General features: G+C 42.8%; 3 protein-coding genes across 3 annotated transcripts in view; 1 reads left to right on the top strand and 2 right to left on the bottom strand.

Annotated features, from left to right (window-relative positions):
- The window catches only part of SMAD9 (SMAD family member 9), a 93532-nt gene that overhangs the window by 4592 nt on the left and 63410 nt on the right, over nucleotides 1–25530 (bottom strand). The gene's annotated exons all lie outside the window — the stretch shown is intronic.
- On the top strand, nucleotides 1568–20675 carry RFXAP (regulatory factor X associated protein). Its single transcript, XM_070409245.1, has 3 exons — nucleotides 1568–2277; nucleotides 12338–12445; nucleotides 18499–20675. The coding sequence occupies exons 1-3, from the start codon at nucleotides 1570–1572 to the stop codon at nucleotides 18607–18609; spliced, it is 927 nt and encodes a 308-aa protein (XP_070265346.1). The 5' UTR covers nucleotides 1568–1569; the 3' UTR covers nucleotides 18610–20675.
- Nucleotides 11053–11304, bottom strand: LOC139006707 (small ribosomal subunit protein eS27-like). The gene has a single exon (XM_070409246.1). It carries the CDS (start codon nucleotides 11302–11304, stop codon nucleotides 11053–11055), a length of 252 nt encoding a protein of 83 aa, XP_070265347.1.

Raw genomic sequence — 25530 nt, 5'->3', positions numbered from 1 at the left:
GGAAGCTTGGGAGTGAGGAAGCTAGTAGTAAGGTGCGGGGGGTGGGGGCTGGGAGTAGGGAAGGGGAGGAGGAAATGGAGGCACAGGGGTGTTCCTAGGAGGGAGAGCTCACTGGGTCCTCCTTCCTAAGAGTTTTAAGGGTGGAGCTTTGAGAGGAAGATCTAAATAGAATATTCAGCAGTTTTCCAGGTGTGCCCTTTCTGGGTTGTGGTCTCCACTGATTGATTGGCCAGCACCAGGGCAGGGCGTCATTATTCAATGCAGCTGGTCCTTAAGTCAGCTGTGGCTGGTTTTATTGCTAATGTGGACCTACAGCTGAAAAAACTGAGGCCTAGATGTTAACTTTAGAGAGGAAAGGTCGCTCTGGGAGTGAGGTCCCACCCTACAATTGTCCTTTGCTAGGAATCTGGGGCTTTCTATCCTGGTGACCTTCTGTACCAGGCCCATTGTCTTTGCTCTGTTCATGTCTACCACAGTATTAACAATTAAAGAAATAAGTTCCAAGGGAGAAAAACAAATTTATCAAGAGTAAATCATTTAGCCCTAGCTGGTTTGGCTCAGTGGATAGAGCGGCATCAGACTGAAGGGTCCTGGGTTCGATTTCGGTCAGGGGCATATACCTGGATTGCAGGCTCATCCCCAGTAGGAGACATGCAGGAGGCAGCCGATCAGTGATTCTCTCTTATCATTGATGCTTTTATCTCTCCCTCTCCTTTCCTCTCTGAAATCCATAAACATATGTTTTTTGTTTTTTTAAGGGGTAAATCATTTAGCCCTGGCCAGTTGCTGTGGCAGGGGAGCACATCCCCAGTGCCCAATGGTTAGAGTGTAGGCCTGCACACCAAAGCTTCGGGACTGGATTCCTGGTCAACAGCGTTGGGTTGCAGGTTTGATCCCTAGGCCTGAGACAACCAATCATGTGTCTCTCCCACATCAATGCTTCCCTCCCCCCAGCCTCTCTCTTTCTTTCCTCTAAAATATCAATGGAAAAAATATCCTCTGGTGAGGATTAACAAGAGTAAACCATTTAGCTCTCAACAAGTATAACTTGGCCCCAGGTCTGGCCCACTCCCTCTCCACTATACCATTTTCAGATAGGTTGTCTCTACCTTCACCCACTGCTATCTGGTAGTGCCACTTAATGACACTACTACATGCCAGCTTCACACCTCCATTTCAGGCAGTTTGCGGCAAAATATCTTTTACAATCAGCGTCCTAACGCCACAAATCATGAGGTCGCTCAGGATCAATCTTAATGTACTTAGGACAAAAGTTCTTTGAAACGTTTTAAACAGTGTAGGTTCAGGTTTTTTTTTTAAAGAAGCGCTACCTTGCCACTAGAATTCTGCACAGGCCACCCAAGAAGTAGCGGCGCTCGCCGCCTCCACAGGCCGCTGGACCAGCACCTGCGCAGTCAGTTCTGCCGGCAGCGCTCAGCCCCGCCCCTAGGAGACGCCCCGTCCCCTGGTGAGCCCCAGCGAAAACACCTTTACCATTGGTCTGCGCAGCCGCGCAGGCGCAGTTCGGGCACCACCGCGGGCCCCGCCCCTTTTCCTGTCGCCTGTCTTATGAGTCTGGTTTGCGAGGTGACGTTGGAACCCGAGGGTGCGGAAAAGCTGTGTCGTGGACCCCCGCCAGGTCTCAGCACCACGGAGGTGCCGGGTGTTGCCGAGGGCGCGGGGCCGGTTGCCGCCGGTGGTGCGCTCCGCCCCGGGGCCCCAGCACCTGCGCTGGGCCCGGCCCTGGCTCCAGCCCAAGGCCAGGCTAGGGCCTCGCAGCTCACCTTCCTGGTCATGCGTCCCTGCGGGAGGCAGGAGGAAGCTGCAGCCGACAGCGTCCTGAGGCAGGCTCCTGCCCTGGGGGGCAGTGCCGGGGCGGGCAAGCCTGTTAGGTATCCTTGTGAAGCGGCGGGGGATGGAGAGGAGGAAGCGGGGGAGGACGAAGCCGACCTGCTGGACACTTCGGACCCTCCGGCAGGAGGCGAGAGCACGGCTAGTTTGGAGGACCTGGAGGACGAAGAGACCCACTCCGGGGGCGAGGGCGGCAGCAGGGGAGCCCGGAGGCGGGCCAGCGGCGGGGGCAGCATGTGCAAGACCTGCACTTACGAGGGCTGCAGCGAAACCACGAGCCAGGTGGCCAAGCAACGCAAGCCGTGGATGTGCAAGAAACACCGCAACAAGATGTACAAGGACAAGTACAAAAAGAAGAAAAGTGACCAGGCCCTGAATTGCGGTGGAGCCGCCCCAGCTGGCAGTGCGGGGAACGTCAAACTGGAGGTATTAGACTTTAGCTAGGGTCTTGGGGAGTGGGAGGGTGGAAAAAGCAACCCCACTCTGTGCAAACCTCATTTCCTGCCCCTGCCCACTGGCCCTGATATGGACCATGTTGCTGTGGCTGGACTTGAGGCTTGAGAGTGAGTGAGTGCTTGCCTTAAAGTTTATGCAAACGTGTGCAAAGCCTTAATAGTTCTGTTGCATCCTTTTGATAGATGAATAAATTTCAATGAAAGTGATGTTGCACATCAGAAAAGATGTAATTTCTAAGGTCTGGGATATGTACTGGAAGAACAGATAGTAAATGACTGATCCGGTTCATCACTAAAGGAGCAGGCAAAGAGACAGGAACCCAGATGAAATTGGTACTTTGGAGAAGGCAATCTCTTACTGTTTTCACTACCCTGTCTATTGTCAGTATCCTGTTTTGAGTATCAAGGTTCTTAGTACTCTGCTCCCTGTACCCCTATACTTAATACCCTATTCTCTGTAAACCCATGCTTAGTCCCCTGTTCGCACTACTTTTTTTTTTTTAGTACCTCTGGAGAAAAATAATAAATAATAATGGAGTATAAGCCTCAGAAGATTTTTAGATTGTTTGAATTGAACTGTGTTGACAGTTAAAGTCAGTATGCTGAAGTTGGACTGCTGACTGCAAATCTCCATTCTATCATTTCCTGGTCATGTGCCCTTGAACAGGTTATTAAACACTCTTAAGCTTCAGTTTCTTCATCTGTAAAATGGCTGTTAAAATAGTGCCTAGTTCATAATGTTACTGTGAATATGTGAGGTAGGACGGATGTCCGGTCTAATTAGCATATTACTCTTTTATTATTATAGATTATTAGTGGTATTCTTTGAAGTTATTACAGATAAGCAGATACTTCATCCTGTGTGTTTTCCAATACTTCTTCAGTGCAGAGAAAACTTGAATTTTGTTAAAAGTGATTCAGAAAATAACTTTTACAACTGAAAGCTCTCCTAGAATGTATTTTAAAAGTCTTTAAATTTCTTAGTTTTTGGCTGGACTTGAACAGCTGCCTCATTGCTCACATTTTAGATTTTGTAATTGTTTACAAATGTAATGTTCTAAATATTTCTAATATCTGAAGTCACCAACATGTTGTACTTAATTCACAGATTAGGGTCTTCTGACTTCTCATTCCCTTTTATTCCATTGAGTCCAAATCTGTTTAGAGTAAAAGGACTCCTTTTAGAATTTGATGAAACCTAATGAACCCTTTTCCCAGAAAAATGCACATATGTAGGTATTTAATTTTTCATACACATTCATGGAGTTCAGGATGCCTGTGGATCTTAGGTTTAAAACCTGCCCTATCCATATCCTTGTAAAATGCAATATTTTACCATGTCTCGGATTACAAGGAATTATGGAAATAAACATCTCACTACAGAGTGAAAGTCAGGTAAGGGTGGTCGTTTATCTTTTTGTATATTCCAAAGGTACCCATTCACTTCATAGTTCATTACAGAGAGAGAAGATAATATACTTCTTTTCACTTTTCAAGAAAGACGTTATTTACCTGTAACTATTGTCTTTTTTTAAATGGCCCAGCATTTCCACCTACAGTTTGAGGAAAATGTATAAAAGGTAAATTGATACTGGATTACAGTCTCTCCCCTTACCCCTCCCCCCCCCAAATACAACCTTAATAATGTTCCTTTTCAAAAATAATTTGGGTGATTTGTTGACGGTAGCCATTCAACAGGTGTGAGGTGATGTTTCATTGCCATTTTAATTTGCATCTCTCTGATAATTAGTGACTTTGAACATTTTTTCATGTTTCTTGGCCATCTGTACTAGTATGTCCACTTTAGAGAAGTGTCTGTTTAGGTTCTTTGCCCATTTTTAATTGTATTGTTTGTATTCCTTTTGTTAAGTTGTATGAGTTTCTTATATATTTTGGAAATTAACTCTTTATTAGATGTATCATTAGTAAAATACAGTGGGCTCTCTTGTTGTTTTGTTTATGGTTTCTTTTGCTGTGCAGACGCTTTTTACTTTGATGTAGTCCCATTTGTTTATTTTCTCATTGTTTCCCTTGACCTAGGAGATGTATGGACAAACATATCTATGAGAGATGTCTGAGATTTTGGTGCCTGTGGTTTCCTCTAGGATTTTTATGGTTTCACGATTTACATTTAAGTCTTTTATCCATTTTGAGTTTATTCTTGTGTATGGTGTAAGTTGGTGGTCTAGTTTTATTTTTTTGCATGTACCTGTCCAATTTTCCCAACACCATTTATTGAAGAGAGTATTTTAATTCCATTGTATGCTCTTGCCTCCTTTGTCAAATATTAATTGAGCATAATGCCTTGGGTTGATTTCTGGGTTCTTTTTCTGTTCCATTGATCTATTTGCCTGTTCAAAAGTGCTGGCAAGGATGTGGAGAAAAGGGAACCCTAATACACACTGGTGGGAATGCAGACTGGTGAAGCCAGTGTGGAAATCAGTGATTCCACTTCTGGGAATATATCCTAAGAAACCTGAAAAACCAATCAGAAAGAATATATGCATCCCTATGTTCATAGCAGCACAATTTACAATAGCGAAGATCTGGAAACAGCCCAAGTGCCTGACAGTAGATGAATGGATAAAAAAGCTGTGGTACATTTACACCATGGAATACTATGCAGCTGTAAAAAAGAGACAGCTTGGAAGGCTCTGTAGAATATGATTCTAAGTGAAATAAGCCAGTCAGAGAAAGACAAGTATCACACGGTCTTACTCATATGTGGAATCTAATGAACAAAATAAACTGAACAAAATAGGTCCAGAGACAGAAGCATGGAATAGACTGAGGAATCTCAGAGGGAAGGCAGGGGTGAGGTGTGGTGTGGGAAAAGATTAACCAAAGAACTTATATGCATGTATGCATAAGCCATGGACACAGACAATAGTGTAGTGAGTGGGGGGGGGGGGGGGGGGGCCCGTTCAGGGTATCAATGGGAAAAGAAAAGGGGTCATATGTAATACTTTCAACAATAAAGATAAGTTTTTTGAAAAGGTAATCATAAACAGTAATAATAAAAACAAAATGGAAAAATAAACCATAAGATTAAACTTCAAAAATATTACAATTTGGGGATGATTTAGGGATGGTAATTAATTGCTATAAGCAAGAAATAATAGCATACTATACCATTTGTGTTATATTTTCAGACCCTTTACCAGTTGAGATTTCAAGAACTGTATGTCTTTATCTTTATTGAACTGAGTGTAAAGAAAATACCAGTGACAGTCTGGATAGAATAAGGGCCAACTATATAGACTGCTTTAGTAGTAGAGAGGAGGATGGATCATTGTAGGCTGAGACACTCTGGGAAGGCTTTGCAAAAAAAATGGTAGTTTAAGCCAGAAAGGGTGGCTACTTATGCTTAATCAGCTACGTTTTGTATGTGCCATACACTGCTAAGCTGTAAATGAAACCGCACAATGGGATAGGTACTGTCCTATATACTAAAAGCCTAATATGTTAAGTGTCCGGTCGACCGGTCAGCCATTCAGCCAATCAAAGCGTAATATGCTAATATGCTAAGGCCACTCAGCCGCTCGCTATGATGTGCACTGACCACCAGGGGGTAGACAGTGGACTGGTCGACCAGTCACTATCTTGTGCACTGACCACCGGGGGGCAGACGCTCCGACCAGTAGGTTAGCTTGCTGCTGGGGTCTGGCCGATCGGGACTGAGCGAGACAGGCCGGACACGCCCTGGAGCCCTCCTGTGGTCCCTCCCTAGCTGGCCAACCTCCCCTGTCCTTCCTTGGCCCCGATTGTGCACCGATGGGGTCCCTTGGCCTGGCCTGCGCCTTCTCGCAATCCAGGACCCCTCGGATGTCAGAGAGCTGGTTTCGGCCCGATCCTGCAGGCCAGGCCGAGGGACCCCACTGGTGCACGAATCCATGCACCGGGTGTCTAGTATTTTACGTATGTGGAAACAGGCACAGAGAGGTAAAGGAACATGGCTTAGATCAGCGGTCACCAAGAGTGGTCCATGGACCACTGGTGGTCCGCAATGTCCAAAAGCTTGGCGACTGCTGGCCTAGATGATAGACAATAAGTACTCAAACCCAAGTACTTGATTCTAGAGCCTTCAGTCTTAACCCATACTGCTTCCCTAGAATTTTGGTAGGTAAAAAGAAAGGCACATTTTAGTAAAGAAACGAAAGTGGGAATATGAAGACACTTTGAAACAACAGCAAGTGGACCATTATAGCTAGAGTAGGATATTTTGTGTGGAAAAAATACATGAAAGATAAATGTGGAAAGAGGGTTTGAAGCCAATTTTTGTATGGTATTGAATGCCAGGCTCTAGGGTTTGGATTTGGAGTCTTTAAATGAAGGTTTCTGTTTAGGGAGTTACTGGGATTCCTACTTTATTGGGGTGGATTAAAGTCAAAAGCCTATAGCTGTATAGACTCTTTAGGGAGATCATTATATAGGGTGTCCCAAAATTCACGCAAGATTTGCAATTGAATTGAATTGCAAATCTTGCTTGAATTTTGGAGCACCCTATAGTAGGAACTCATAGATGATAATGTGGGTCTTCTGCTGTAGTTTGAGCAGCAAGATTAGAAATTAACCCTTTGCACTCCGAACCATTCTGGACATTGGCTACCAGCTACTCGACGCTACTTTGCGGCGGAAACGTGCATTTACAGACCCTCGTATTATTTAGTATAATTTTGGAACCAAGTAACGTATTATAATGATATTGGACTTATATGAATTGGGTGACATCGAGGAATGTATATTTGCAAAAAAAACAATATTTTATTGTTTATAATTTTGTACAGTATGATAAGTTTTGTAACACTCCCCAATATGCATTGCAGGCTGATTAGTGCATGTTTGACAGTAATAAGTGGTTTGACGCCTGCCACCAGGTGTTTTCCTGTTAGAATACACAATGCAGTCCCGTTTTCTTTGTCCCACATCGGGAATATGTAGTTTATTGTTTAATCTATTGTCCGCAGAAGATGTGGATGGACGCGTTCTCGATACACAAAAATCGCCCTTTAATTGGTCAACGAGTGTCTTGACAAACTTGTGGTGTGTCATTGGCGTTTCGTTACTTGTTTGTTTTTCGATGCGATACATTATGTATGAGTTTATCACACACATTTCCAACCCCCCAAAAAATAACTTCCTCCACCATTTGAGCGATTTACGGAGGAAACAATACGTCGAAGCGTATTGATCCGCACGATCCGCACCACCCATATTTGCCGTATATTCTAACACCATTTCAGGCTTACTGACTGTTACGATATGTCCACCGCGTAATGTTCTCTGGGTAGATTGTAGGTTTGTGTTATAATAATTGGTGAGCATGGTAATAATTCTTTTATCTTTCCACGCAAGAAGCGTAGTATTATTCTTTCTGTATGCAACTGTTTCTTTCCAATTTCTTCTTTGGCATAATTGTTTGTCTCTTTTATTATGCTGTCTACTAATTCTTCAGTAAAATATAATGTGAAATAGTCTATGGGCTCTTTTATGTTACTCGGGACTTGTGATCCGGCTATTTCTTCGTGTAAATCAAAATTTATCGTGGCTGGAGGAACGTCCGATTCGGTAACATCTTCCCACTCTTCACTTGACGATATCTTGTCATGTTGCCGTGTGTTTTCTTCGGTACTATTATCGCTTTCGCTATCTATGTGAACAATTCGTCGCCTTCTAGGTTGAACGATATCACTATCACTGCTGTCGTTTTGTTCTACAGTTAGTCTTTCTAACGTGTCTGTATAGAGGTCTATCTGGAGCTCATCTTCACTACTACTTGTGTCATGAGACTCATTTGTGGTTGGACGCTTTGCCATTGTTCTAATAAAAAATATGAATAAATGCATGGGTTGAAAATTTCTCATTGTTATTACTAACTGACAAGATGATATTTACCAAAATAGCTTTCACCAAACAATTTATTCACTAAGAAAAGAATCACTTTTCCGATTTTCTCCTCGTTAGATCTATGTGCACTGCTCGAAGCTTCAAACCAAAATGAGCTCAGCTTTGAAAATCTTTTCCTCCAGATATAGACTTGTTTATTTGTAATTATATATCTCACTATACAGTGCGCGCTATGTTCGAAAACCGACCTTTCTTCTACAAACTCCTCGGACCGTCGTGAGCACGCATCTCACGTTCTCGTCTGACACAAAACCTGCTGACATTTCTTGTATATATCTTAGTAATTTTACGATATTTTGATTTAATTTCTTGTGCCATTTCAAGATAAAACTTCAGGGAAACATGCATGTCTCAGAAAGTTGCGTTGAAATAACTCAATTCCCCGTAATCACTAATAAACTGCAATGTCCCCTGAGAGGGGACATCCGAGTGATATGCTAGAATTCCGATGTCCCCTGAGAGGGGACAGCGGAGTGCAAAGGGTTAATGTATTTAAATCAGTATTTCTTACACAAATCAAGGTTAAATAAGGAACACATCTATCTATATATCTATATATAAAAGCCTAAGTGACTGGCTGACCATTTGACCAGTCAACTGTCCAGTAGCTATGATGCGCACTGACCACCAGGGGGCAGACACTCAATGCAGGAGCGGAAACTACAGGCATGGAAACTTGGAACAGACTGATGAATCTCAGAGGGAAGGGAGGAGAGGAGGAGGGTGTGAAGAGATTAACCAAAGATCTTATATGCATACTAGAGGCCCTGTGCATGGATTCATGTACCAGTGCAGTCCCTCGGCCTGGCTTGCAGGGATTGGGCTGAAACTGGCTCTCCAACATCCCCCGAGGGGTCCTGGATTGTGAGAGGGTGCAGGCCAGGCTGAGGGACTCCACTGCTGCACAAATCCATGCACCGGGCCTCTAGTGTGTGTGTGTATATATATATATATATATATATATATATATATATATATATATATATATATAATAGTTCATGTATCTAAAAATTGTGCTATGTGAGAGACACATGAACAGGGGATAAAAGAATTAACCTGTAGGGTTGTAATCATTTAATATCTAAAAGGCTATCATATCAAAGAGGCAGTAGATTTATTTTGCATAGTTCTGAAGAAACTAGGACTTAGGAGAAAATCACAAGAGTTATGTTATTTCAGTTGAACCTAAGTAAAAGCCACCTAAATGTTAGAGTTTTTCAAAACCAAATGGGTTGCCTCAAAAGTTGGTTAAGCTTCTTAGGACAAAAAGCATTCAAAATCTTTGAAAAGGGAATTTCAATATTTATAAAAGTTTGGACTAGACAATTCAAGGTTATTTCCACTACAACCTTCTATGATTTTGTGATATTAACATTCTGAATTCACATAGTACTTTGTCAGGGGTTATCCAGAATACAGGATACTCTGCCATCAAGTCAATTTCAGCATTCCATTTCTTGTGCATATAAAAACATGTTTCTTACCAAGAATTGTCTGACACCACATGGGTTTCTAAACTGCTGATGTTCTTTGCAGATTTTTGTGAACATTTGAATGACTTAAATGTTAAATTACAAGGAACTGGCAAGACACTTGATGCTATGTTTGGTTACTTAAAGGCTTTTGAAAAGAAACTGGAAGTCTTTAAGAGGGATGTGGATGGTAAGAGATTTAGATATTTCCCAAACCTCAAGAGGCACATCAAAGACCTCCCAAAAGATGACAGAACAGACTGTCAAAGCCTTCAAAAGCTGTTTTTAAACATCATCGAGTCAACTATTGAGCAGTTCTTCTCAAGATTTGCGAAATTCAGAGAACTGGAAGAGACAGCAAAATTCATGAGGTTTCCAGACAGCATGAAACTGGAGGAACTAAACATACAAATGTTTTCATGGATAGACATGGCTGACTTTGAAATGCAGTTGATTGAATTTCAGAGTAGCTCAATTTGGAAGCAGAAATTTATTGTCCTTAGAGTTGACTTGGAAAACATTGAAAAAAAGTGATTAGAGACAGGAGTACCAGAGAGAAGTGTCGAAAACGAACTATTGAGGACTTGGAATGCCATTCCAGAAAATTTTTTCTGTTTAAAAAACTTTGCAACAGCGTTACTCTCCATGTTTTCATCCACATACACTTGTGAATCTTTGTTCTCAGTGATGAATTTTGTTAAGTCTCGTAATAGGAGTAGCCTGATGGATGAAAGTAGTGGATGAAAGTAGTAGCTCGTGCATATCTCTGAAAGTCACGAAATATAAACCTGATGTAAAATCTCTGTCATCAGAGATGCAGCAGCAAAAGTCCCACTGATAATATCAAACGGAGTCATAAAGTTTCCTGTCGGACTATCAGTGTACATGTATACATTAAAAAATAAATGTATCTTTATCATCATATACTGTGTTTTTGTCGCTCGAATGAATTTTATTATTTCTTCAAGGTTCTTCACATACGTACACCTTAAGAAATACCAAGTAGGTGTAACATGTTCTCAAAAAATTAGTGTTGGCACGCAGAAGAATTTTGAGTCAGAGATTTTGCTGGTTTTGGCATGCACTCACAAAAAGGTTGCCCACCCCTGTTATATAGGATGATTAACCAATGTTTTCCCAATAAGTTTAATGAAAAAAAAATTAGTACCATAGATAAAGTTAACCCTTTAAGGAAAGAGGAAGGGAGAAGTTACTTTTGCTTTTCCTAGGTATTAGAATACTCTTTTTATAGTTATTTTTTTGTTTTTACATTTTGAAGCCTAAATTGTTTAGGGATTGAACATCTTTAAAAAATCCAGAATGTGTTCACTGGGATGGTACCCCACTCTTCTTGATTCGAGGTGCTTTTAGTGCTGCTTCCTTCTGAAGGAGCATCCTTCTGTAAGCCTTGCTTTTTCTCTTGTAGGCTGACAGAGACCAGTGGAGCAATCAACACACAAAACTACTGTTTGTGTATAGCTAAAGAGAGGGGTGATTTTAAAGTATCCTGGGCATTTCACATCCATGAAGTAATTATTGGGGCTCTGCACCAGGGACTTATTGTGTTTCCTCCTCTCCTCTTCTGGAAAGGGATAAAGGAGTTCATTAGCGAGAGGCATATTGTCAGGGGGAGGTTGTCACCACCAGAAAAGGGGGCATTGAACATTTTAAAAACAGGTTGGTAAACTTCTCATAATGAAAAAAGTAAGGGATATTCTAATAGACAATTCAGAGGTCAGTAGAATAAAGCCCAAGAGAAAAAAAAACAAAACGGTTTTGATAACCTAAATGAAGAGCAAAGAGATAGGTAAACTCACAGTAGGCATGACTATACAATAAGACATTTATAGTTTTATATTTGTTTAGTCAGAATTTTTGGATGTGGTCCATACTATATCATGTATTGAGAATGTTTGAGTCAACTAGAACAATACACCGTATTTTGTTATGCCAGGAAAATTTATGTGTTTAAGATTCTATCAAATAACTATGGGTAGATATTTGGTAGGAAGTGCTACTGGTTTTGTTTGGGTAATGATGTCATAATGTAATTTTAGGACTCACCTATTTTGTTTATGCTAGTGTTTCCAGTCTTTTTCAAAACCAGTTTGTCATTTTCTCCTTAAAACTTTCAAATTTTGAAAGCTTTGTCTGTCAGTTGTTGCTTTAAGCAATATTTTACTGCCTTCCCCCTTATTTTTTGTTGTTATTTGGACAGAAAAGTGCCAGTTAGAACGTCTAATATGTAAGTTGCCTTTGAGTTCATATATTCAATCCAAAGGCAGGCAGACTTTGTTTTGGCCTGGATAGCTTTCTATGAAGAGAATGTTCAATTTGTACTAGGCATTTTTTATAAGATTGACAATAGCTCACAAGTAACTCTTTGTACCCCTCCCCACCGCTTCTGCCCCACTATTAATTTTAAGACCCTTAAAGATACTGAAGATCCCAGGTTTGAAATCCTAGAGGGAGAGGGAGTGAGGATTGTTACATTAACTTAATTGTCAACATTTTGCCTATTACTTGTCCAGGTACTGGACAAAAAGGAAGAGAATCAAAGAAAGACCTGTTTACTTCATCATTGAAATGGCTGTAATCATGAATTACTTTGGTAAATGTTAATCCTATTTGCATTTTTATAATTTATTCCAGGAAAGTGCAGATAGCATTCTCTCAATTGTTAAACAAAGAACAGGAGCTTTGGGGGATCGTCCTGCAAGACCTACACTTTTAGAGCAAGTGTTAAATCAAAAAAGATTGGTAAGTATCTGTTTTAAAGTAGTTACAAATCTATTAACAAAAGTTGTTTGTTATAAATGGAAAGTTTAGATTTTTAAAATTGTTAGACTGTTCATCAGAATTGTGCCTCTACCTGAATGCTCATAATGCTCTCCCAAGAGTATATGAGCGGGAATTTTATTTTTAAGTTCTTTTGTTGTTGTTTTTGTTTGTTTGTTTGTTTGTTTGTTTTAGAGAGAGACAGACAAAGGAAGGGAGGTGGGGGAGAGAGAGAAAAATCAAGACATCGATTGGCCCACTCCTGTACACCCTCTACTGGGAATGGAGCCTGAAATCCAGGCATGTGCCCCAACGGAATGGAACCCACGACCTCTCAGTGCATGGCTGAACAGGAATACTTTTAATCCTATATCTTAATTGCCTAAGCCTGGATATCTGAGCAAGCTGGGATTTTAAAAATAGACTTCTTATACTGAATTCTGGGGTTTGTGGAATAATGCTTTAACGGTGTTGAAATATAATTATACCAATATTTAATAAGGATCTCTATTATAAATTTGATAGAAGATATCAGAACTCAGGAGAGATTACTCAATAAATACTGGAATAATTGGATAATAACTTGAGGACAAAAAGAAAAGACACTGTAAATGGAAATAAATTCCTGATAAAGATTTTTTTAATTAAAAAAAAATAGAATTAGGACTTTATCTCAAAAATCTGGAATGGAAACTCTGGCCCTTGTGGGTGTTGTCCTGTGCACAGAAAGATTGCCAGTTCGATTTCCTGTTAGGGCACATGCCTGGGTTTCGGGCTCAATCCCCAGTATGGGACATGCAGGAGGCAGCCTATCTATGTTCAGTTCTCACATAGATATTTCTCTCTCCCTCTTCCTTCCTCTCACAAAAAAGACTAGTAAGGATCTGCTTTTAAATAGTTATAAAAATCAATAAAAATATTTTTTAAAAATCTGGAATGGGAATTTTTTAGTTTAAAAGAGACAAAATTTCAAAGAGAACATTATAAATTTGACTACATAAGAAATGCTAAAGTAAAAAATGGTGATAAAAATAACAATGCACTAAAGTAAAAAATGGTGGTAAAAATAAAAATGCATACTTAAATAAGGAAAAATATCTGTAGCAAATATAAAAAAACTATGGTTAACATTTTTGTTATGTGAAATATAAGTTGCTGAAGAAAATATTTGGCTTCAGTACATTGCAAAAGATATAACAAGGAGGAAAAAGCAGAATTTCTCCCATTAACTTATATACAAAGGTATACAGCAGCGGTTCTCAACCTGCGGGTTGTGACCCCTTTGGCGGTCGAACGACCCTTTCACAGGGGTTGCCTAAGACCATCCTGCATATCAGATATTTACATTACAATTCATAACAGTAGCAACATTACAGTTATGAAGTAGCAACGAAAATAATTTTATGGTTGGGTCACAACATGAGGAACTGTATTTAAAGGGCCAGAAGGTTGAGAACCACTGGTATACAGTAATGCAATATTGATAATACAATAAACCATAACCATAAGTAGAAACAATTTAAATGATAACACAGTGATATTGAGGGTTCCATGAAATGGGCAGTCTAATTTTGTTCTGTTGATGGCATCATATATTGGCACAATGCTTCTAGAAAGCAGTTGAACACTATGTATCAGGAGTCTTTAAAATGGGCATCCTCTTTGACTTAGAAATCATATTTATTGTAAAGACGTTCACAGAAAATAAACCCTAAATATGGATAAAGTTAAGCATAAAGATATTGCCAGAAATATATTTATCATAAATAGTAAAATATTTATCATAAATAGTAAAATACTATCTAATAAAAGACAAAAAGGGTAATTAACTGTACCTCTGCTACGCTTCCCATTGGCTAGTCAGGGCAATATGCAAATTAACTGCCAACAAAGATGGCGGCCGGCAGCCACGCAGCTGAAGTGAGCAGGAGGCTTGCTTGCTCCAGTGATGGAGGAAGCCAAGGTTCCCCGCCTGCCACGGCCCAGCTCTGAGCCCGAAAGCAACAATGTTTCAATTATAGAAGCTAAACAAACCCCAGATACCTGCTTTCAGCCGGCCGCGGCCTCAGAGCTAGGAGCGCCAGTGACGGCAACAATGTTTCAATTGTAGAAGGTAAATAAATCCCAGAAAGAAAAAAAACGGCCTGAAAACGGCCCTCAGCCCCTCACCCAGACTGGCCAGGCACCCCAGTGGGGACCCCCATCCTAAAGGGGGTGTGGCCAGCCTGAAAACAGCCATCAGCCCCTCACCCAGGCTGGCCAGGCACCCCAGTGGGGACCCCCACCCTGAAGGGGGTGTGACCAGCTGCAAACAGCCATCAGCCCCTCACCCAGGCTGGCCAGGCACCCCAGCGGGACCCCCACCCTGATCCGGGACACCATTCAGGGCAAACCAGCCGGCCCCCACCCGTGCACCAGGCCTCTATCCTATATAGTAAAAGGGTAATATGCAAACTGACCCTAACAGCAGAAAGACTTGGAATGACTGGTCACTATGATACACACTGACCACCAGGGGGCAGACGCTCAATGCAGGAGCTGCCCTCTGGTGGTCAGTGAGCTCCCACATGGAGTAGCTCTGCTCAGCCACAAGCCAGGCTGATGGCTGCCAGTACAGCGGTGGTGGTGTGAGCCTCTCCCGCCTCCTCAGCAGCGCTAAGGATGTCCGACTGCAGCTTAAGTCTGCTCCCCGCTGGCAAGTGGACATCCCTCGAGGGCTCCCGGGCTGCCAGAGGAATGTCTGATTGCCAGCTTAGGCCCAATCCCCTGGGGAGCAGGCCCCAGCCAGCAGATGGTCATCCCCCAAGGGGTCCCAGACTGTGAGAGGGCACAGGCTGGGCTGAGGACCCCCCCCCCCCCGCCGAGTGCACAAATTATTGTGCACTGGGCCTCTAGTAGTAGTATAAACAACCTAAATGCTCAACAGTTTCATAACAATTAAGAAGACTGATGTACATTTATTTAATAAAATGTTGGGTAGTTTTTACAACTAAATTTTAAATAAAACTAATAAATAGAAAATGTACTCTGCTATAATGTTAAATTTTAAAATTAGTATTTAATGATAGTATTTCTATTTTATCTTTTCAGTTTATCTTTTTCAATTTATCGGAGCCAGAGTTTTATTTTTTCATCAATTTTATTATAACAAAAACATATTAACCACAATCTATTATATTTGTTACTAGAGGCCCAGTGCATGAAATTTGTGCACGGGCGGGGGGTCCCCTCAGCCCAGCCTGCACCCTCTCCAATCCGGGACCTCTCGGGGGATGTCTGACTGCCGGGATTGGGCATAAACTGGCAGTCAGAAATCCCTCTCCCAATCCGGACCGCTGGCTCCTAACTGCTCACCTGCCTGCCGGCCTGGTTGCCCCAAACTGCCCCGCCCCCGCTGGCCTGGTCACCCCTTACTGCCTCCCCTGCTGGCCTGGTTGCCCCCAACTACCCCCCACCGGCCTGGTTGCCCCTTACTGCCCCCCCTGCCGGCCTGGTCGTCCCCAAATGCCCCCCCCCCCCCCAGCCTGGTCGCCCCTCAGGGCCCCCCCGCTGGCGTGGTCGCCCCATGCAGCCTGCTGTTCAGTCGTTTGGTCATCCCTCACTAACCCCCCTGCCGGCCTTGTCGCCCCACGCAGCCTGCTGTTTGGTCGTCCGTCTGGTTGTTTCGGTCGTGATGGCCCCTGGCTTTTTATATATTAGGACTAGAGGCCCGGTGCACAAAAATTTGTGCACTCGAGGGGGGGTCCTCCAGCCCGGCCTGTGCCCTCTCGCAGTCTGGGACCCCTGGGAGATAACGACCTGCTGGCTTAGGCCTGCTCCCGAGTGGCAGAGGGCAGGCCCAATCCCTTGGTGCAGCCCCTGGTCAGGCTCAGAGCAGGGCCGATTGGGGAGTTGGGGCGCCGCCCCATCATGCACAGAGCAGGGCGGATTGGGAGGTTGCGATGCCACCCTCAGTCACGCTCAGGGTAGGGCCGATTGGGGGGTTGGGGCACCGCCCCAGTCACACTCAAGGCAGGGTCGATGGGGAGGTTGCAGCGCCACCCCCTGTCACACACAGAGCAGGACCAATCGGGGTTGGGGCGCTGCCCCCTGTCATTCACAGAGCAGGGCCCATCAGGGGTGTTGGGGCTCCGTACCCTGTCACGCACAGAGCAGGGCCGATCAGGGGGTTGAGGAGCTCCCCCCTGTCACTCACAGAGTAGGGCCGATAGGGGAGTTGGGGCACCGCCCCCGTCACACACAGAGCAGGGCAGATAAGGGGGTTGGGGCGCTGCACCCTGTCACACTCAGGGCAGGGCCAATGGGGAGGTTATGGCTCTACCCTGTCACACACAGAAAAGGACCCGTGGGGGGGGGGGGGGGTTGGGGCGCCACCCCCTGTCATGCACAGAGCAGGGCCCATCAGGGGGTTTGGGTGCTGCCCCCTGTCACACTGATCCTGGTGCCAGGAGCCTCGCTGCTCCGCTGATCCCGGTGCTGGGAGGCATATTACCCTTTTACTATATAGGATAGAGGCCTGGTGCATGGGTGGGGGCTGGCTGGTTTGCCCTAAAGGGTGTCCTGGATCAGGGTGGGGGTCCCCACTGGGGTGCCTGGCCAGTCTGGGTGAGGTGCTGAGGGCTGTTTTCCGGAAGCGAGTGACTGAAGCTTCCAACCGCTCCTTGTTTTCTTTTTTTTTTTTTTTTTTTATTCTGGGCCAGCTTTAGCTCTGAGGCCTCGCTGCTGAAAACATCGATACAAAGTTTCGGTCCGCCTGGCTTTCAGTCCAGCTGGTTTCTGGAGTTTTGTTTATCTTCTTATTTGCAACATAGTACATAGTTGCTTAGAGTTGTAGCTCAGAGGCCGGCAAGTGAGGCGGGGAACGTTGGAGCCCGCAGCAAGCAAGCCTCATGTTCGCTTCCAGCTGCCTGGCTGCCGGCCACCATCTTGGCTGACAGTTAATTTGCATATACTCACTGATTAGCCAATGAAAAGGGTAGCGGTCGTACGCCAATTACCATGTTTCTCTTTTATTAGTGTAGATATGATTACAACTGTATTTTAAAATGAAACATGTACAAGAAGTATTGGCTGTTTTAAAGCAGTTGTATTCTTTCTTTTCAGAAATTTTGGTAATCTACCCATCATTACACACATACCTATATTTAAACACACACACACCAAATAACACATACATAATTTTTTATTTCTTCAGAAAGACTTAGTAGGTTCATGGGAGAAATTTGAGTTCCAATACCAGTCTTAAATGTATTTGCAAAGTGTCATTTAACTGCCATTTTCACATGTGGCCTCTTTTCATTTTCCTTGCTCTAATCCTGGGTCAGTGCTATTGGCTATTTACTCTTACGTTTTATAGAGAATATATATGCTGGCATCTATAATAATAAAAGAGTAATATGCAAATCGACCCAACGGCCACCCGGACAACCTTCCAGGCAACCTTCCAGATAAAGCCTGGGCTGCGAGGGCCTACTCTTGCATGAATTTCATTCATCGGGCCTCTATATCATATAAAACATTTCCGCCGAAGCCGGTTTGGCTCAGTGGATAGAGCGTCGGCCTGCCGACTGAAGGGTCCCGGGTTCGATTCTGGTCAGGGGCATGTACCTTGGTTGCGGGCACATCCCCAGTGGGAGATGTGCAGGAGGCAGCTGATCGATGTTTCTCTCTCATCGATGTTTCTAACTCTCTATCTCTCTCCCTTCCTATCTGTGAAGAATCAATAAAAATATATTTAAAAAAAACAAAACAAACAAACAAAAGAAAACATTTCCTTTGTGTACAAAGTCACCAATAAGATCAAGTTTTACCCACTGTTTTTAGATTTTAGTATTTTGATGTATGACATCAAATTTTATTACTTTACAGTTTAAATGCAGTATATAAGATGCAAACACTAATTTAGGCATGTTTTGTTTTCTAAGTATATTGTATCTTGTGTAGGGACATAGCAGTAATGTCATAGCATGTTTACAGTCTAATCCCATAAAAATAATGCTATTAATAAGTATGTTTTTTTCTTTTTTCTTTTTAAGTCATTATTAAGAAGCCCAGAAGTGGTGCAGTTTTTACAGAAACAACAACAGCTATTAAATCAGCAAGTTTTGGAGCAAAGACAACAACAGTTTTCAGGAACATCAGTGTGAGGGAATTTATTAAGAAGCTCTACATGTTTTTTTATCTTATTGTAGTAGACAAAAATATTTTTATACTAAGATAAGTGGGGTAAGATATGCCAGAACATAAGCAGTTATTTTCCTGTAAATATATGTGTGCATTTGGGGATAAATAGGGATTGCACTTTATGCAACTGATCCTTTCAGATCATCATAAATTTGAAGAAATCAGCTTATCTTTTCAAAACAACATTTAATTACAATGTGTTTTTAACAAAATGTTCTTCTGTCTTTGTTACTGAAGATTTTGAAGCAGTTACTTTCTGTGAAAGTTATGAAGTTTTAATTGACATTAATCTTGGATTTCACTCAGTGGTTTTCATCAAGGGGCAGTTGGAAATGTTATGGGTATGTTTCACAGTGACTGTGAAACCTGCTGGCTTTTAGTGAATGAGCCAGGAATGCTACATGTTCTGCAGTATTTGGAATGGCCCTCTTAAGAAACACTGATAGCTACCTGTGATGAAAAAATGTGCTGGGGCACTTTTTGCAGTTAAGACTGAAGCTGTCAAAGAGGTAAGCATACTTTATATCTGTAGGGAAAGTTAAATTGTTAAATATCTGTGAAATTAGGGTATATATCTGTTTTTAGTAATGTGCTAGTGAAACCTGAGAGGGATTAACAGTACACTGGAATGAATGCACCTCCACAAGTTCGCTTCTCTTTTTCATGTTACCTGTTAGTGTTGATCTCTTTTAAAGCAGACACTGTTGTGTGTGGAATTTGTGAACAGTATAGATGTAGTTCATCCTACCAGTGCCAGGACAAAATTATTTTTTTAATACTCATGTATTTTTCAAAAAGAGATCCTGAAAATAAGAATAACATTCCAACATTTTGTCAATGTTTTTAAAAATTGAGCTATATTTAAGACTCTGTTATTCCTAAATAATGTTCAAAGAATGACGCTAATATATATAGTTACTTTTTTCTTATATTTTTTTCCTAGGAAAACTTTTAAAAGGCAAACCTATCAATAAGAGTAACAAATTACAATATGTCCAGTGTTAGGACAATAAATGTAGGTGTCTCAAGTTTAACTGCAAAAATGTGTTAGTTTCTTGGTTTTTAAGCTCTGAAATAGATAAGTTAAACTGAGTCATAGCTGTACCAAGAAGTACTTAAGGAGAGAAAGAATCTTTTTGTTCATTTTTATATGCTTTAGACTTGCATATCTGTGCAAAAACACTTTTACCAAAATTATTCATTAAAGTTCACTTGTTGACCTTTGAGTTGTCTGATTCACTTACTCTATTCTGTAGTTGCTTCAGACTGGATACAGAGGAATTAATTTGCATTTGTAATTAACTGTTACTTGTTCTCTAGCTTATGGTGTTGGGAGCTTTATTGAATCTCTGTAGGGCCATGGTCGGCAAACTGCGGCTCACAAGCCACATGCGGCTCTTTGGCCCCTTGAGTGTGGCTCTTCCTAAGCCTTAGGAGTACCCTAATTAAGTTAATAACAATGTACCTACCTATATAGTTTAAGTTTAAAAAATTTGGCTCTCAAAAGAAATTTCAATCGTTGTACTGTTGATATTTGGCTCTGTTGACTAATGAGTTTGCCGACCACTGCATAGGGTAAGTTAACTTTTATGTGGGAAAAACGTCAACTGTGCTTTTATAAATGGAATAGGAAGAATAGGAAAGGATGGAACGGGGCCAGTGAGAACTGAATTAAAACAAAAGGGATTTCATGTAATACTGAGAGGAGTGAGAAGCAGAATTAGGTAAATAGGGTACAGGGTGGAAGAAGGAGGAAACGTGGAGCTAGCTGAAACCACAAAATGTTTTGCAGAATAACAAGATAGCAGAAAAATAGGATGTTCTGAGACAAGGATGTTTTTCTTACAAGTGCAAAATAAAATGTTGCAGAACTGCCAGGAACCAATCAGAGAGCGGCACAGATAGACAAAGAATGGGCCTTTAGCAGATACAAGGGGAAGAGCAGAATGTTTTGGCAGCAACCCATTTGGATCCCCTCCCTGAGCAGCGAGCCTGTGTTTGCTTGCAATAAACTCCTGCCTTGTTTGAACTCCTCTCCTCCATGGATTCATTCTTCAATTCCGTGAAACATGACCCTGGGAAGAATTCCTGCTCTCCGGTTCTGGTATCAATATCATATGATCTCACTTACATGTAAAATCTAATGAACAGCATAAACTGACGAACAAAATAGGTCCAGAGAGATGGATTCATGTAGCAGACAGATCTCAGAGGGAAGGGGGTGGGAAGAGATTAACTAAAGAATTTATATGCATATATTCATAGCCTATGGACACAGACAGTAATGCAATGAGAACCTGAGTTGGGGTGGGCAGGGTTGGGTGGAGGAGAGGAGTTGGGAGACATCTGTAATACTGCCCACAATAAAATGTAAATTTAAAAATTTATATAGATTTCCATCTTAAAGGGATTGAACTTTTATAGGTCAATGAAACAATTAGGTTTTTATTTATTTGAGTTAGATTTATTGTACTATGTCCCCAATTTTTTATCCCTCCATGTTTTCATGACTTATGCGATGTAATTTTGCTGCTTCTCCCACCAGAAGGTTGTGTTTCTTTACCTACCTCTTAAATCTGGAGGACTGAACTTGTTTTGGTTAATAGAATGCAGAGGAAATAATATAATGCCAATCTGAGTAGACTTTCTTCCAAAGGTTTTGAAAACTTCTGCTTGTTCTTTTAGAACCCTACACAACTACCATGGTAACAAGCCTAGCCCCGCCTAGCCTGCTGGATAATGAGACACATGGCCCAGTCACCTGTTGTACCAGCCAATAGCTGGTAAACAGCCAGACATGTGAGTGAAGCTATGCTAGATAATCTGTCCCCAGCCAGCCTGCCAGCTGACTGCAGATACATTAGATACCAACTGAAATCAGCCAAGCCTACCCCAGATTGGCAGAACCACCCAGCTGACCTATAGACTTGTGAGCAATAATAAATGCAGATGATTATAAGCCACAGAATTTTGGAGTGGTGTGTTATGCAGCATTCTGAGACAGTAGATAACTGATACAAAATTTAGTGGCTTAAAACAATTTATTGTCACAGTTCTGAATATGACATATTATTGGTTCTGTAAATGCTTTCAAGTTTGGTGTGCTAGACTGCACTTTTCAAAGATGGCTACTACAAAATCTTCTACCCCACATGCTCCTATGCAATGTGGTCCATTAAGAACTGGATTTTAGCTCAGCTAGCGTGGCTCAGTGGTTGAGCATCTACCTATGGACCAGGAGGTCATGGTTTGATTCCCCATCAGGGCACATGCCCAGGTTGCGGGCTCGATCCCCTGCGTGGGGTGTGCAGGAGGCAGCCAATCAGTGTTTCTCATAATAGATGTTTCTCTTTCCCTCTCCCTCTCTGAAATAAAAATATATTTTAAAAAAACAACAACTGCATTTTACTTTTTTACCCCTTGAATCTGGGCAGGCCCTGTGACTCCTTTGACAGAATATGGCAGAAGTAATGCTGTGCTAATTCATTTGAGGCTAGCAGAAAGGAGATATAAGTATAAATGCAGTATATTTATAGTGATAAAGGAATTCACTTATTCCATTTTCCAGCAAAGTAATCAGCTAATATGGAGCGAGGGAGTTGATAATAAAAGGCTTTAGGAAAAAGGGAGCAATTAGGAAGATAATGGAAGTCAGTGAGAGAGACCTGATATATTTTATCCTTTCATAGTAATAGAATTTTTGGTTGGGAACATAGTCACACAACAATATAGCTGATTCTCACATAAGATCTTACCAAAGAATCCAGAGACAAATGATTTGTGGATGATTTCATTTATATGTAGTACAAAAGTAGGTGAAACTATTATTGTTAGAACACAGGAGTGGTCACCTTTGGAAGGATATAAAGGGAGGGTTCTGAAGTTCTTATAATACTGTACTCTTTTTCTTTTCTCTCTTCTCTCTTCTCTCTTCTCTCTTCTCTCTTCTCTCTTCTCTCCCCTCTCCCCTCTCCCCTCTCCCCTCTCCCCTCTCCTTTCTTTTCTTTCTTTTTTTCTTTTGGTCCTGGATGCTGGTTATGCATTTTTGTTCTGTCAATGAAAGTTTGGCAAGCTATACATTTATGATTTTTGCACTCTTCAGTATATATTTTTTATTTCAATTTAAAAAAAATTTTAAGACTGTCATCAGCCCTTGCAACAGGATGTGGCCATGTAAGTTATGGCCAATGGGAGAAGAGAGCCCATTTCCCTTCTTCATCCTGCTGCTTGGAATATGGACAAAGCAGCAGATCACTTGTAGGACAAAGGAGGGCAATTCATTGGGGAAGGTGGAACAAGATAGAAAGATCTTGTGTCCTTGATTGGCCTTGAGGAGCAACGACCATACTAGCCTGGGACCCCGTTTTTGGGCTTCTAAGTAAAAGAGCGATAGAATATCTTGTGTCTGCCATAGTTACTTTAATGTGTATTACATTCAGCCAAACCTATATCCTAAATAATACTATAGTGCCAGGGTTCATGTCCCAGCATCAAGAAGGGTTCAGGAATCTGGAAAAGGGGCTGCGCGTAGATGACATAGGAATACAGAGACTAATAAAGAGTCCGGAGACGAGATATAATTTTGAAAGGCATTGGGGGTCAGAGGACCTTCAGCTAAAGGAACTGAAGAGAGTGCCTCCTTGTCTAGGACCCTTGCTTTTATTAACACAATTTGTCCTAAGGCAAGGTGGAGATAATACACTTCATAGGGTAAGGTTTCAAAGGGTACAGAAGCATTGTCAGTTTGGCCAGTAGGAGGCAATAACATGTAGATTAAGATGCCCTTTAACTGTCTGGCAGCCACAGTTTCCTATTCAGGTTTGGGGAAATGCCTTTAGCCATTCCCAATAGGTGACTACATGTGTGACTCAACCCTGTTGAGTCCCCAGGTTTCATCAACCTTTTGATGAAACTTAAAATTATGACATGCTGGAATTGGTCTATGGCACTACAGGTAAAAGGATTGATGAGAAGCATCAAAGATTTGGCCTCCTAGAAACCAGTAACCTATAATGGCAATCTGCAGTTATGTGACACTATTTCATAGGGCTCAACCAGCCATAGTAGCAGGAAAGATAGATTGCAAGCTTATCTCGAATTCATTTAATGGGAGAAGATGAATATAGGATGCTTTAAGACAGTACTTTCAGTAATGGATGATGATGTTCTGTCTTAGCATAAAAGATACAAGGACAACACAGAATGTAGTTTTCTATGACAGTGTAGAGAAAGTGTGGGAAGAATGAGAAAGCATGAGATATTTAAGGTAGGAAACAAATAGTACTAATTACAATGCGTTAGTGAATGACTGCCCCGATTTTTATTATACTCTATAACATGTATATCAACAAATTAAACACTCTGAAATCCTCAGTTATGGAAGTATTCCCAGGCTTTCACTTGAAGAGCATGATGTGGAAAGAGTGAATAAATAAGCCTGTAGGATTTAATGACAGAAAAGTCACCCACAAAGGGCTCACATCAGGGAGAAACCCAGAGTGATTTTGCTTCAAGCTCATCAACCAGCAGCTCTAGAGTATTGCAAAAACTTGCTAAAAACTGATAAGGAAAGGGAAAGGTAAGAAATCTACACTAATAAGAGAGAAACATGCAAATTGGTGTCGCTCCACTACCCTTCCCATTGGCTAATCAGGGTGATATGCAAATTAACTGCCAGCCAAGATGGCGGCCGGCAGCCAGGCAGCTTGAAGCAGACATGAGGCTTGCTTGCTTCAGTGACGGAGGACTCCAACGTTCCCCGCCTGCCGCTGTCGGCCTCTGAGCATGCAGTTTGAAACATTGTTACAAATATAGAAGCTAAACAAAACCCCAAAAACCTGCTTTCAGCCAGCCGGGATCTCAGAGCTGGAGTTGAAACAGTGTATCGATTATAGAACCCAAACAAACCAGATACCTGCTTTCAGCAGTGGAGGCCTCAGAGCTGGAGCCAAGCCTCAGAGCTAAAGCTGGCCCAGAATTAAAAAAAAAAGAAAAAAAGGAGTGGTTGGAAGCTTCAGTCACCCACCAGCCTGAAAACAGCCCTCAGTCCCTCAGCCAGACTGGCCAGGCACCCCATTGGGGACCCCCACCCTGAAGGGGGTGTAACCAGCTGCAAACAGCCATCATCCCCTCATCCAGGCTGGCCAGGCACCCCAGTGGGGACCCCCACCCTGACCCAGGACACCCTTCAGGGCAAAACAGCCGGCCTCCACCCGTGCACCAGGCCTCTATCGTATATAGTAAAAGGGTAATATGCCTCCCAGCACCGGGATCAGCGGACCCTTGAGGCCTCCCGGCACCAGGATCAGCGTGAAAGGGGGCAGCGCCCAAACCCCCTGATCGCCCTGCGGCTCTGTGTGTGACAGGGGGCGGGGCCACAACCTCCCTATCTGCCCTGCTCTGTTCGTGACGGGAAGGCACCCCAACCCCCTGATCAGCCCTGCTCTGTGCCTGATAGGGGGGAGCTCCCCAACCCAATGATCGCCCTGCAGCTCTGTGTGTGACAGGGTGCGGCGCCCCAACCCCCTGATCGGCCCTGCTCTGTGTGTGACAGGGTGCGGCATCCCAACCCCCCTCCCCCCACGGGCCCTGCTCTGTGTGTGACGGGGTAGAGCCATTACCTCCCCATCTGCCCTGCCCTGAGTGTGACAGTGGCGGTGCCCCAACGCCCTGATCGGCCCTGCTCTGTGTGTGACAGGATGCAGTGCCCCAACCCCCTGATCCGCCCTGCTCTGTGTGTGACGGGGGGCGGTGCCCCAACCCCCTGATCCGCCCTGCTCTGTGTGTGATGGGGGGCGGTGCCCCAACTCCCCTATCGGCCCTACTCTGTGAGTGACAGGGGGGAGCTCCTCAACCCCCTGATCGGCCCTGCTCTGTTCATAACA

Source organism: Myotis yumanensis, unplaced genomic scaffold (assembly GCF_028538775.1).
Source record: "Myotis yumanensis isolate MYYU_CA2020_CCGP unplaced genomic scaffold, mMyoYum1.0.hap1 SCAF_3, whole genome shotgun sequence".
Lineage (NCBI taxonomy): Eukaryota > Metazoa > Chordata > Mammalia > Chiroptera > Vespertilionidae > Myotis > Myotis yumanensis.
The sequence above is the reverse complement of the archived record's forward strand: the minus strand, read 5'-3'. Positions and strand labels throughout refer to the sequence as shown.

Excerpts from the sequence above, each read along its gene's own strand:
- RFXAP (XM_070409245.1), top strand. The coding sequence starts at position 1,570 with ATGAGTCTGGTTTGCGAGGTGACGTTGGAACCCGAGGGTGCGGAAAAG. Across the intron at positions 2,278-12,337 it reads CGGGGAACGTCAAACTGGAG|GAAAGTGCAGATAGCATTCT; the intron begins GTATTAGACTTT and ends AATTTATTCCAG. Across the intron at positions 12,446-18,498 it reads TGTTAAATCAAAAAAGATTG|TCATTATTAAGAAGCCCAGA; the intron begins GTAAGTATCTGT and ends TTTCTTTTTAAG.
- LOC139006707 (XM_070409246.1), bottom strand. The coding sequence starts at position 11,304 with ATGCCTCTCGCTAATGAACTCCTTTATCCCTTTCCAGAAGAGGAGAGG.